This window comes from Mercenaria mercenaria, unplaced genomic scaffold (genome assembly GCF_021730395.1).
Source record: "Mercenaria mercenaria strain notata unplaced genomic scaffold, MADL_Memer_1 contig_2039, whole genome shotgun sequence".
Lineage (NCBI taxonomy): Eukaryota > Metazoa > Mollusca > Bivalvia > Venerida > Veneridae > Mercenaria > Mercenaria mercenaria.
The window spans coordinates 22,226-35,942 of record NW_026460070.1 but is presented as its reverse complement, the minus strand read 5'-3'; the positions used below and the strand labels follow the sequence as shown (position 1 = coordinate 35,942).

General features: G+C 39.2%; 1 protein-coding gene across 1 annotated transcript in view; it reads left to right on the top strand.

The window, feature by feature from the left end:
* LOC128552097 (transient receptor potential cation channel subfamily A member 1 homolog) overlaps nucleotides 1-13,717 on the top strand; it is a gene marked incomplete at its 3' end in the record, with an annotated part of 64,991 nt that overhangs the window by 32,511 nt on the left and 18,763 nt on the right. The window contains exon 8 of the mRNA XM_053533109.1: nucleotides 9,073-9,243. Within this exon, the coding sequence (XP_053389084.1) occupies nucleotides 9,073-9,243 (171 nt within the window). The remainder of the gene's footprint in view (nucleotides 1-9,072; nucleotides 9,244-13,717) is intronic.

The window sequence follows — 13,717 nt, the reverse complement described above, 5'->3', positions numbered from 1 at the left end:
GGTAAAATCCCAATCGAGGCACAGCCCCACACGAGTTACCTGTTGATTTTGTATTGCTGCAAGGGGTACTTACTTTCTCAGCCATAACCTTAGATGTAGAAAGTATAAAGCTGATATGTCTGTTGTAAATTGAAATACTCTACATTTTGCTATTTGTTTTCTTGAATGGTGAAAACCTCAATAACGGACAATATCCCTACACCCTCTCTCATTTTATTCTTTTTGGCCTTTGATGTAAAAGCAGTAAGATAATACATGTACAAGGAAGGATACCTTCCACAAATGAACCAAAAGGAACAGTACACGTGCTGTCTTTCTATCATTGAATTGAATAGAATGAAATGAAATGACTTTTTGAATAATTTTGAAAAATTCCAATTCACCGGTTGTTGTTGTTACCGGAAATTCCGGCGTACCGTGAAAGTACTTTTGGTTTGGCCCGTTTTCCGTGCGCGAGGCCTAAATATTTGAAAAATATGACAAAAAAATTCTTCTGTCGAGGAAAATTTAATCAACTGAAAGAATGTTCGAACCAACCCAGGAATCCTGTTCAGAAAAAAACCTGGTCGAAGGGACAGTTCGAAGGCTTTCGCCTTCTACTACATAATGGACAGGGGACCTACTAGGAAATTACTGACACCAATATAGCGAAAATGGCCTTCGCTATTCAGGAGCTGACACTCCTGTTAGAGATAGAAAAGGTTCCTAACCCTAACAGGCAGATATGAATATAATACAGGTCACTTACTACCCAAGATAGCCCTGAATTTCGGTGGATCATATAAAAGTACATGTACAATCAATGGAGTCTGGTCGTGAAGCGTTGCTGCTCGTCGGTCCTGCTGGCCATGTGATTGGAATCCTCCTCTCCGACTGGCTGGTTCTCCTGTGAACTCTTACAGTGACCTCACTAATCTTAACTAAGTTCCCACTACAGGTACATAGTACACACCTGGGTTAGTTTATACAGAATAAAGAACATCTTAGATGGTGGGAAATTGCACAGGATTAAGTTTTTTTCGTTACTCTTGTCAGGGCCTCATTCACTTATTTTATTTTAATATGTTGTAAGCAGAAAAAATCGAAATAATTTAGTAAATAAAGAAACGTTTGCACTTGACTTTTAGTAGAGATTTCTATAAAAAAAAAATAGGACAGTTGATTGTTAGGCACTGTGCATTGACCTACCGATTTTCCTTTGTCATATTCTCATTGTTGTAAGCAACTTCAAAATTTGTTGTTATTTTTGGAGGTTGTGTTTACGATTGCAAATAAATGCTAAGGAAGTGGAGATCAACATGTATTTCTGAACTAATGAGAAGGGGTATCCCCTGCTTTTCTCTTATTCTACATTACTGGTTTTTCTAATAAACTATTTGGCATTTCAGCCATATTAAGCGAGGTCAGGAAATATAATGATGAAATATTTGTTTATTGAGTATTGTTTTATAAATGCTATACCCGTACTGTAGTAAAAAATCTCTTATCTTATATCAGTTGTATTTTACACAGGCCTACTATACTGTACTGGCTATACATATCATGCTTGAAGAGTTCTTCAAAACTAAATGAAATGACATGAAATCATCGGAACTGTTGATAAAATCTTTCAAAACAAGTTTCAAGCCTGTGTTTCAAAGAGATGTTGTGAAATACACAAGTTTTGAAAATAATTAAGAAATATCTTGACATGGTAGCCATTTTGAATTTCTTCGTTAAGTCTTAACGAACATTTTAAAGTACCTCCAGAGGTGAATTAAAATTTGCGTTAGATTTATCGTTAAACTGCTTACTTTAACAGAAATATTGTACTAACATTTCACCAACGACAATTTTTTTAAATGGAAAAATTTAACGAAGCTGCGCTGATTTAACAATTTTTTTATTGTTAAATGTTCTGAACAACCGAACAATTTAAGAGGAAAATGTAACAAAATAATTAACGAGCCTTCAGCTATTTAACGAAAATATCATCGTTAAATACTTAACGAATGTTTTGAACAACTGGGCCATTGTTTTAAACAGTGAAAATATCTTTTATATTTTTCATTAGTATGGAACTTCACTTGAATGCAAAAACACATGAGTTTTATAAAGAATAGGAAATTCCTTGCAAAATACACTTCAGAAAAGATAAAAATACTTAAAGAATCATAAAGATATATTTATGCTCTTAAAGATTTTCTAAATAAATCCGAAAATGTCATAGAATTCTTTGGCATTTTCCCTACATAGATAGCTTGACGTCATTGTGCTACGAGGCCATATGCGATGCACTTGTCTTAAAAACCGTTACGATGCATCGATACGAAAATGTGTTTGTCGCGGTGTAAGGTGGATATATATTTTACTCGTAACCATCATAATTTACATTTTTACTCTTAGGCCGGACTTTGGAAAATATTAAGAATGGTGTTCACTCAGTGAAATGTATTTCGACCTGACACTTAATCAAACAAAAATCCTCTATTATAACATGCACGTGCTTCGAATGCTCACGTATCTCAATGAATACTTTAGTAATGCTTTTCTTAAACTCTCATCTAAAGACCCAAACATGTTCTTGGAAAAATTTAAAAATTGAATTATCAAATACATATATACCAACCAAAATGACTAAACCCAGAAGTGACCTTCCCTGGGTAAGAAAAAAGATCATTTAAATGATACATAAAAGAGATTAATTACACACTAAATGTAAAAACGCTAAAGGAAAAGAACATTGCAGCAAAATAAGACAGCGACTTACTATTCTTAATGCCGCCATCCGAAGAGATATACGCAAATCATATTGGGAATATTTAGAATCGGTACTCTTTTCTAATGACTCAGAATCTGGTAAAAATAATTCTATTCATATGTAAAACATAAAATTACACAGGCAATCATGGTGTAGCACCCTTAAACTCTGAAGGTCCTTGTTCGTCCATTGTAGATGCGAAGATGACCATGACTTCTTCTAGGTTGTTGACTAGATTCTGTGTGTCCGGCGATGACTGATTAGGCCAATCCGGGCACGAAAGAACCTCCCGAACGTCTCACATCTGTGGCCTGTACGTTCGGTTACAGCTATGGATGAGCTCACTGCCATCTCTTTGCGAATAGCATGCTTCCTCCTACACTCATCCATGGGTAACATTTCTGAGAGTGAGGCCCCTTTAGTAATGTGTATTCGTCAAGCTGAACGATCTTGCGCAAGACTCTCTCAGGAGTCTGTACACATGCCAAGTGCCTTCAGTGAGGCCTTCAAGGCATCTTTGAATCGCTTTCGTTGGCCCCCTGTCGATCTTGCTCCGTTAAGCCGGGCTCCATATAGAAACTGTTTCGGGTTCCTATCATCTGGCATTTGACAGATGTGGCCTGTCCATCTAACTTGCGAGCGTTGTTGCATGACGTAAATAGACGTGAGTTTGGCCCGAGCAAGGACATCGATGTCTGGTATTTTGTCTTGCCACTTAATCTTGAGCAGCTGGCGTAGACAGGTCATATGGAAGTGATTGAGCTTCTTGGCATGTCTGGCGTAGACAGTCCATGTTTCGCAAGCATACAGGAGTATTGTTAGTACGACTGTCCTGTAGACACTTATCTTTGTATGAAGTCGGATGCCTCTGTGTTCCCAGACTGTAGCGCGGAGTATGCCAAATGCTGCACTAGCCTTTGCAATTCTGCAATTTACTGTTCTGGAGAGAGTACTTCCCAGATATATGAACTTGTCTACAACATTTAGCTTGGCATCATGAACTTTCAATGTTGGTTCACTATAAGGCTTTCCAGTTGCTGCTTGGTGAAGTACTTCTGTCTTTTTGATGCTGACTGTCAGCCCGAAGTTGTCGCAAGCAGCAGAGAATTGATTGAGGTTTTGCTGCATTTTCAGTTCAGCGCTTGCATTCAGCGCGCAGTCATCAGCAAAAAGCAGATCCCGGATCACAGTTGTCTTGACTTTTGTTACAGCTTTCAAGCGTCGTAGGTTGAATAGCTTTCCGTCAGTCCGGTACCTGATGCCTACTACTGGGTCATCGTTGATGAATGCATCTTTAAGCATGGCAGAGAATATCATGCTGAATAATGTAGGGGCTAAGACACAGCCCTGTTTGACGCCGTTGCTGACTGGGAAATTAGGCGATGTCTCTCCGTCGTCAAGTACTCGGGCCATCATGCCATCATGAAACTGGCGCACAATGGTTATGAAGCGATTTTGGCACCCAAACTTCGACATGATCTTCCAAAGTCCCTCACGGCTTACAGTGTTGAAAGCTTTTCTCAGGTCTACAAAAGTTGTGTACAAGTCTTGGTATTGTTCCTGGCATTTCTCTTGCAAATGACGTGCAGCGAATACCATGTCGACTGTTCCACGGTTGGCGCGAAAACCACACTGGCTGTCTGGCAATAAGCCGTCTTCAAGATGGACAGTGAGACGGTTGAGCAGAACTCTGGTTAGAATCTTCTCTGCGATGCTGAGCAGTGATATTACCCTGTGGTTATCACAGTTCTGCATGTTCCCTTTCTTCTTATAAATGTGCACTATGGATGCATCTTTGAACTCTTGTGGTAGTTTGCCGCCTTGGTTCCAGCATGACGTGTACAGCTCAAGTAGTTTCTCTGTCAGTGCAGGTCCTCCAGCTTTATATATCTCAGTTGGTATGGCATCTGAGCCGGGAGCTTTCCCACAAGAGAGCTGCTCGATAGCTTTTTGAACTTCGTGTATTGTTGGTTTGCAGTCAATGGCGCTGTTTGTTTCGACCTGTGTTAGGCGAGATATGGCCTAGTCATTAATCGAGGAGGGTCTGTTGAGAAATGAGTTGAAGTGCTCAGCCCATCTGTCTAAAATCGGTCGGTTATAAGTGTTGAACCATCAGCATTTGTAAGTGGAGAATTGTCTGAGGTTCGGGCCCGTAGACAGCTTTTAGTGCCTCGTAAAAGCGTTTGGAGGAATGCGTGTCTGCATATTTCTGAATCTCCAAGGATTTGTTACTGAGCCACTCACCTTGCATATGCCGTAGTCTGGCTTGGACCTTCTGGCGTATATTTGCAAAGGCGTCTTTCTTGGAAACTGAGCTTAGGTCTTGTTGATGGTCAAGATGCAGCTGATGCTTTTCCTTCAGAAGTGTTTAGATTTCCTTATCGTTTTCATCAATCCAATTTTGGTGTTTTTTTACTGTCGGACCTAGGACTCCCAAAGAAGGTATATGGTGTGACGGATCAAAGCCCAGTCATCTTTTACATCTGTGTGGCTAAATTTTAGTTCAGAGAGTTTACTGCCGCGTTTATTGGCTAATTGGGTAACGTTATCCTCCTTCTTTAATTGCGAGACGTTCATACGCTTGAGAGTTTTTCCCCCTTGGGGTCGGCGCTCTGCTGCAAGGTGCAAGTTCAGCTTTGAGACAACAAGTCTGTGGTCGGTCCAGCACTCTGCACCACTTATAGCCCTGGTAATGTTTACATCTTTTCTGTCCGCTTTCTTGGTAATGTCATAGTCGATAAGATGCCAATGTTTGGATCTTGGATGCATCAAGGTAGCCTTGTTGTGATTGACTTGTCGGAACAGTGTGTTGGTAATGATCAGGTCATGTAAAATGCAAGTTTGCAAGAGAAGTAGCCCATTGCTGTTGCTTTTGCCTATACAATTTCTACCAATAGCTCCTTCCCATGTTTGGTATTCATTTCCAACTCTAGCGTTGAAATCGTCCAGTAAGAAAAGCTTGTCTCCCTTGGGTACTATGTTGATCATATCGTTTAACTCTTGATAGAATTTGTCTTTAACTGCTTCTTGGTTGGTCATTGTAGGGGCATAGGGGCTTATGATTGTAGCGTGCTTGTTCTTCCCTGCTGGCAGACCATTGTTATAAGGCGGTCGTTCAGGCCATTTGGTAGGCTGGTTAAATTGTGTACCACTTTGGTCTTGATGGCAAATCAAACATCTGCTTCGCGTCTCACATTTGCACTACGCCTACTCCAAAAGAAGGTATATCAACTCCTATCCTCTGCCAGTTGACCTTCCTCAGCGAAGCGCGTGTCTAAGAGTGCTGCTATGTCAACATTGTAGCGACTCAACTCCATTGCTACCAGTGCTGTTCGTCTTTAAGGCCTATTTACATTGGGGTTGTCTAGGAGGGTTCTTGCGTTCCACGTGGCGAGGGTGAGTGGGGTCACCTTTGTAGTTTTACTGTTTTTTCGACCGCTTAAAGGGGATCCCTGCCAGTCGCGGTTAACTAACCCGGGTGTGGTGAAGCAGGCAATTTTTAGTTCACCTTTTCTAGACCCTTCCTTATTCTACGGAGGTGAGCAGTGCGGTCCTGAATAGGGCTGCTCAGTGCTGCCGGACCCTGAGCTGCCTAATGTGCAGGTTTGCGTCTGTAGCTGCCAGTGTATCCTCACCTGCTACTCGTCGCTCTCCTGTCGCCATAGGACTAGCTGATGTTCAACTACTGCAAGAAGTCATGACTTGCGCGTGACTTAGTTTAAAGTGAGAAGAACTTGCGCAGAATCGTCCGCACTCTCTCATCAAGATATATCTGAGTCCAGTGGCAAGACATAGTCAAGACAGCTTGAGATATCTCCGGATGCAGTAGTTGCCAGAGACTTGACAGTGTTTGACATGTAACCGCCTATCGGGGCTCCACTCCGGATTTTCTGTTGGGGTTTTCTCACTTAGCCTTGTCGATCCAACGACAAACCACAAGGCAGTAGTGTTTCTACTTGCACAGTAGACAGGGGTCAGTTCAAGGGCATCAGGGCATTATCCACACATCGGTGGGCCTGGCATGCCGCATGTATGGGGGCTGATCCACCTCCCTCTATTTAACCTATAGATGGGGGTCAGTTCGTGGGCAGGAGAGCGTATCCACTAACCGGTGGGTCGTGCGAGCCGCACGTGAGGGGGCTGACCACTTCCCTTGCCCGGTTATCCCGTCAGGCATCCGGTCCCTCCCTCCCCGGCAAATTTTGTGAGAAGAAGAAGCACGAACGGAAACATACTGCCGAGGACAGGTTTGTGTAAATGAGAGGCCATATGCAAGATCGTACCACGAGAGTGGATCTGCGGCGATCATTAACACCTGGAAAAGCAGGGGCGAATATGCTTGAGTTTTCCTTACTTGAGCGGGATGTCCGGCCCAGACATCAAGGCCTCCCAAACTTATACCAAACCATATGATAAAGCAAAACTTCTTAACAAACAATTTGAATCTGTTTTCTCAAAACCTAAACCAGTCAGGCTTAAACAACTTTGTGAATTAAACCTCTTTGAAAGTGACACATTTCAACAAGTTAATAAAATGTCCGACATTGATATAACTGTAGAAGGTGTTTTGAAAATACTCAAGGATCTAAATCCAAACAAGGCGTCTGGTCCGGATCAGCTGTCGCCAAGATTACTTAAGGAATTTTCTCTCGAAACAGCTCCTTTTCTCACTAATGTCTTCCAGAACTCACTGCAAACTGATATAGTTCCAGAGGACTGGAAAACTGCTATTGTTGCACCTGTATAAAAAAGGGTCCTAAATATAAAGCCAGCAACTATCGGCCAATTTCTTTGACTTGCAGAGCTTCCAAACTAATGCAGCATATCATGGCCTCAAACATCATGTGCCATCTCGACAACAAAAATCTTCTCACACCTTTCCAACATGGCTTCTGTTCTAAACATAGCTGTGAGACTCAACTATTGTCCTTCAAACAGGAAATTTCTGACAATCTCCAATCTGGAAAACAAACAGATCTCATTGTTATGGATTTCTCGAAAGCTTTCGACAAAGTCGATTATCAACTTCTTCTCTATAAACTTATGAAACTTGGTGTCAACAAAACATCTCTATCCTGGATTCAATCGTTCCTTAGTAATCGTTCTCAGTCTGTAGTAGTTGAAGGCTCTCGCTCTGATTCTTTACCAGTTCTTTCAGGGGTTCCAGTTTCAGTCTTGGGTCCTTGTCTCTTTCTTTGTCACATCAATGGCGTTCCGGGCTCTGTTAAAAGAAGCATACTCTTATTTGCTGATAACACCATCATATACCTCACTATCGACTCATTAGTAGACACCTACAAACTTTAAGATGGTTTGACAAAATTAGAAGAACTGGAACGTAAATGGTCTATGGAATTTAATCCTGATAAATGCGAAATCATAAGAATCTCTAAAAACAGAAAAAAATATCATCTTTCCATATAAATTACATAATCAAGAACGAAAAACCACAGAAAATGCTAAATATCTTGGGATTACTATTAGTGATGACTTTAGTTGGAAAAAACATATTGAAGTTACATCTTTAAAAGCTAGTAACAGCTTCATATTTATAAAAGGAAATGTACAATGTAATAACCGTAATATCAAAGAATCTGCCTACAAAACATACGTTCGCCCACAATTAGAATACTATAACACAATATGGCATCCATGGCAGAAAAACTTAACATATGAGTTAGAAAAGGTACAAAGAGCTGCAGCCAGATATGTTATGAATGACTATTCATACCAAAGCAGCTTAACATCAATGCTTGAAACTCTTAAATGGCAGATATTAGAACAAAGAATAAAACATACATCTTTAATTATGCTGTATAAAATATCACACAACCTCGTCTCTGTAGATCATAACTACCTGACAACCTGTAGAAATTTAAACTTTATCATTCCATCTTCAAGAACACAATATCATATCAACTCCTTTTCCCCCGCACAGTCAGATACTGGAACGCCTTACCTTATAACACCAAGGACAGTGTAAACCTTTGGTGCTTCACATCTGACTTGGACTCGTATATGTAGCTATATATATATTACTGCTCTTACTCTCTTAACAACATGAATATCATGTATCATGTAACGTAGCAACATAGCAACATGCTTTTAACAACTGCCCCGACCTCCCAGTTATGATCAGAAGAAATTGATTGCTGGGAATATCTCCGTAGGTGTAGATGTATCATGGACAATGTCAGCCATGGTACTGACTTGTTTGTTTGTTTTGGTTTTTTAGTATATATTAGCTAAGTCGCTTTTCTCTCTTAGATATATTTTATTTCAAACTGTGATTGTCTGCGAACGAGTAGCTTATCAATGACATTTTGTTATAGGAACCGTTCAGCACCTTTTGGATATCATTGGTGAAGACTACAGAAATGATGATAGGCGAGCTTGACTATTCTACGATATTTCTTGATGGGAAAGTGCATTATAACGCCATCAGTCACGTATTCTTCTACATCTTCATGCTATTTATGAGCATTATTTTACTAAATACGATGGTATGTAACTGAAAAATATTTTCACTTTACATTCTGTTTAATCTTTATACGCTATGATGTCTTCATTTCTTTTTTCCTTTACACGTTTGTAATACTTTTATAAATCTTTCATTCGGGATCATTGATTTCAACTCGTTTAGATTTGAATGTTGAATACTGCTTAAGCCGTTGGGCAGTGTTGCATTTTAAATTACTGCTCATGAACAGACTCAGTCAAACCAATCTGCAATTTTCACTGTTTGCCTTGTTCTCGGTGCATTATCTGTCTGCTAGTAGGTATTGCATTATCTATCTACTAGTACGTATTGCATTATCTGTCTGCTAGCATGTATTGCGTTATCTGTCTGCTAGTAGGTATTGCATTATCTGTCTGCTAGTAGGTATTGCATTATCTGTCTGCTAGTAGGTATTGCATTATCTGACTGCTAGTAGGTATTGCATTATCTGTCTGCTAGTAGGTATTGCATTATCTGTCTGCTAGTACGTATTGCATTATCTGTTTGCTAGTATGTATTGCATTATCTGTCTGCTAGTAGGTATTGCATTATCTTTCTGCTAGTAGGTATTGCATTATCTGTCTGCTAGTAGGTGTTGCATTATCTGTCTGCTACTAAGTATTGCATTATCTGTCTTCTAGTATGTATTGCATTATCGGTCTGCTAGTAGGTATTGCATTATCTGTCTGCTAGTAGGTATTGCATTATCTGTCTGCTAGTAGGTATTGCATTATCTGTCTGTATTGCATTATCTGTCTGCTAGTATGTATTGCATTATCTGTCTGCTAGTAGGTATTGCATTATCTGTCTGTATTGCATTATCTGTCTGCTAGTATGTATTGCATTATCTGTCTGCTAGTAGGTATTGCATTATCTGTCTGTATTGCATTATCTGTCTGCTAGTACGTATTGCATTATCTGTCTGCTAGTACGTATTGCATTATCTGTCTGCTAGTGGGTATTGCATTATCTATCTGCTAGTACGTATTGCATTATATGTCTGCTAGCAGGTATTGCATTATCTGTCTTCTAGTATGTATTGCATTATCTGTCTGCTAGTAGGTATTGCATTATCTGTCTGCTAGTAGGTATTGCATTATCTGTCTGTATTGCATTATCTGACTGCTAGTATGTATTGCATTATCTGTCTTTTAGTATGTTTTGCATTATCTGTCTGCTAGTAGGTATTGCATTATCTGTCTACTAGTAGGTATTGCATTATCTGTCTGCTAGTAGGTATTGCATTATCTGTCTGCTAGTAGGTATTGTATTATCTGTCTGTATTGCATTATCTGTCTGCTGGTATGTATTGTATTATCTGTCTTCTAGTATGTTTTGCATTATCTGTCTGCTAGTAGATATTGCGTTATCTGTCTGCTAGTAGGTATTGCATTATCTGTCTGCTAGTAGGTATTGCATTATCTGTCTGCTAGTAGGTATTGCATTATCTGTCTGCTAGTAGGTTTTGCATTATCTGTCTGCTAGTACGTATTGCATTATCTGTCTGCTAGTACATATTGCATTATACGCCATCAGTCACGTATTCTTCTACATCTTCATGCTATTTATGAGCATTATTTTACTAAATACGATGGTATGTAACTGAAAAATATTTTCACTTTACATTCTGTTTAATCTTTATACGCTATGATGTCTTCATTTCTTTTTTCCTTTACACGTTATCGGTCTGCTAGTAGATATTGCATTATCTGTCTGCTAGTAGGTATTGCATTATCTGTCTGTATTGCATTATCTGTCTGCTAGTATGTATTGCATTATCTGTCTGCTAGTAGGTATTGCATTATCTGTCTGTATTGCATTATCTGTCTGCTAGTACGTATTGCATTATCTGTCTGCTAGTACGTATTGCATTATCTGTCTGCTAGTAGGTATTGCATTATCTATCTGCTAGTACGTATTGCATTATATGTCTGCTAGCAGGTATTGCATTATCTGTCTTCTAGTATGTATTGCATTATCTGTCTGCTAGTAGGTATTGCATTATCTGTCTGCTAGTAGGTATTGCATTATCTGTCTGTATTGCATTATCTGACTGCTAGTATGTATTGCATTATCTGTCTTTTAGTATGTTTTGCATTATCTGTCTGCTAGTAGGTATTGCATTATCTGTCTACTAGTAGGTATTGCATTATCTGTCTGCTAGTAGGTATTGCATTATCTGTCTGCTAGTAGGTATTGTATTATCTGTCTGTATTGCATTATCTGTCTGCTGGTATGTATTGTATTATCTGTCTTCTAGTATGTTTTGCATTATCTGTCTGCTAGTAGTTATTGCGTTATCTGTCTGCTAGTAGGTATTGCATTATCTGTCTGCTAGTAGGTATTGCATTATCTGTCTGCTAGTATGTATTGCATTATCTGTCTGCTAGTAGGTTTTGCATTATCTGTCTGCTAGTACGTATTGCATTATCTGTCTGCTAGTACATATTGCATTATATGTCTGCTAGTAGGTATTGCATTATCTATCTGCTAGTACGTATTGCATTATCTGTCTGCTAGTAGGTATTGCATTATCTGTCTGCTAGTAGGTATTGCATTATCTGTCTGCTAGTATGTATTGCATTATCTGTCAGCTAGTATGTATTGCATTATCTGTCTCCTAGTATGTATTGCGTTATCTGTCTGCTTGTACGTATTGCATTATATGTCTTCTAGTACGTATTGCATTATCTGTCTGCTAGTAGGTATTGCATTATCTGTCTTCTAGTATGTATTGCATTATCTGTCTGCTAGTAGGTATTGCATTATCTGTCTGCTAGTAGGTATTGCATTATCTGTCTGCTAGTAGGTATTGCATTATCTGTCTGTATTGCATTATCTGTCTACTAGTATATATTGCATTATCTGTCTGCTAGTAGGTATTGCATTATCTGTCTGCTAGTAGGTATTGCATTATCTGTCTGCTAGTAGGTATTGCATTATCTGTCTGCCAGTATGTATTGCATTATCTGTCTTCTAGTAGGTATGGCATTATCTGTCTGCTAGTATGTATTGCATTATCTGTCTTCTAGTAGGTATTGCATTATCTGTCTGCTGGTATATATTGCATTATCTGTCTGCTAGTACGTATTGCATTATCTGTCTTCTAGTATGCAATGCATTATCTGTCTGCTAGTATGTATTGCATTATCTGTCTGCTAGTAGGTATTGCATTATCTCTCTGCTAGTATGTATTGCATTATCTGTCTGCTAGTATGTATTGTATTATCTGTCTGCTAGTATGTATTGTATTATCTGTCTGCTAGTATGTATTGCATTATCTGTCTCCTAGCATGTATTGCATTATCTGTCTGCTAGTAGGTATTGCAATATCTTTCTGCTAGTATGTATTAACGTAATTGATTTATGCTGATATCCTACCTCTTTAAGTTGTTTTTGACAAGTGTTTTTAAAAAGTGTCAATTTTCATAAGCGTAATTTGGTACTAATTTTCGAATATACGCATATTGTTAATGAGTGTTTCGCTAATACTGTCATGATTTCTTTATCTATATTTACACATATTATGTCCTCCTCCCTGTTCTTGTTACATTAGAATGAAAGTGTTCTATGCGATGTTTTGATCATCGAGAATGAGAGTCTTGTATTCTTCGGTAGCATTTAACCATTGCTACCGCTATATTTACAGAACTATTGATGGAAAACCTCGTGCTGTACCTACGTATTGAACGTTTTATAAGTGGCCCCCGCCCAGTGTTGGGAGAGGGTATTTAGTTTAGATAGACTTGTACTGGGAAAAACCTACAAAAAGTCTTGTCTTAATCCATAAGAGGGGCCTCCGTGGCCGAGTGGTTAGAGTCGTTGACTTCAAACCATTTACCCCTCATCGATGTGGGTTCGAAACCTCATTTGGGGCGTAGAATTCTTCACGTGAGGAAGCCATCCAGCTGGCTTACGGAAGGTCGGTGGTTCTACCCAGGTGCCCGCTCGTGATGAAATAGTGCACGGAGGGGCACCTGGGGTCTTGCTCCACCATTAAAGCTGGAAAGTCGCCATATGACCTAAAATTGTGTCGGTGCGACGTTAAACCCAACAAAATAAATAAATAAATAATCCATAAGATTCAGAGTTTGGATATTTAGTATATGGCATGTTCTAGTGGTTCGTTACTAAGATTTTTAAATCATGACCCTGGGGTCAATATATGCTACGCCCGGGGTCCCTTGTTTTAAAAAACCCTAAGGCCCAGACCTTAGATATTTGGTATTTAGTATTGCTAAGTGGTCAGCTATCAAGTTTGTTCAAATCAGGACCCTGGGGTCAAACTTGACTGAACCCCTTGGCCAACTGTTTTACATTGGTTTATGTTTCGAAAAAACTTATAAAAAATATTTTCCGAAACCATAAGGCACTGGAGTTAATAACGGCCATGCATGGTCCATTGTTTTGCATAGACTTATTTGTTTTCGGAGAATGACAAAGAAATTTGGACCACATGTATAATGACAAAGAAATTT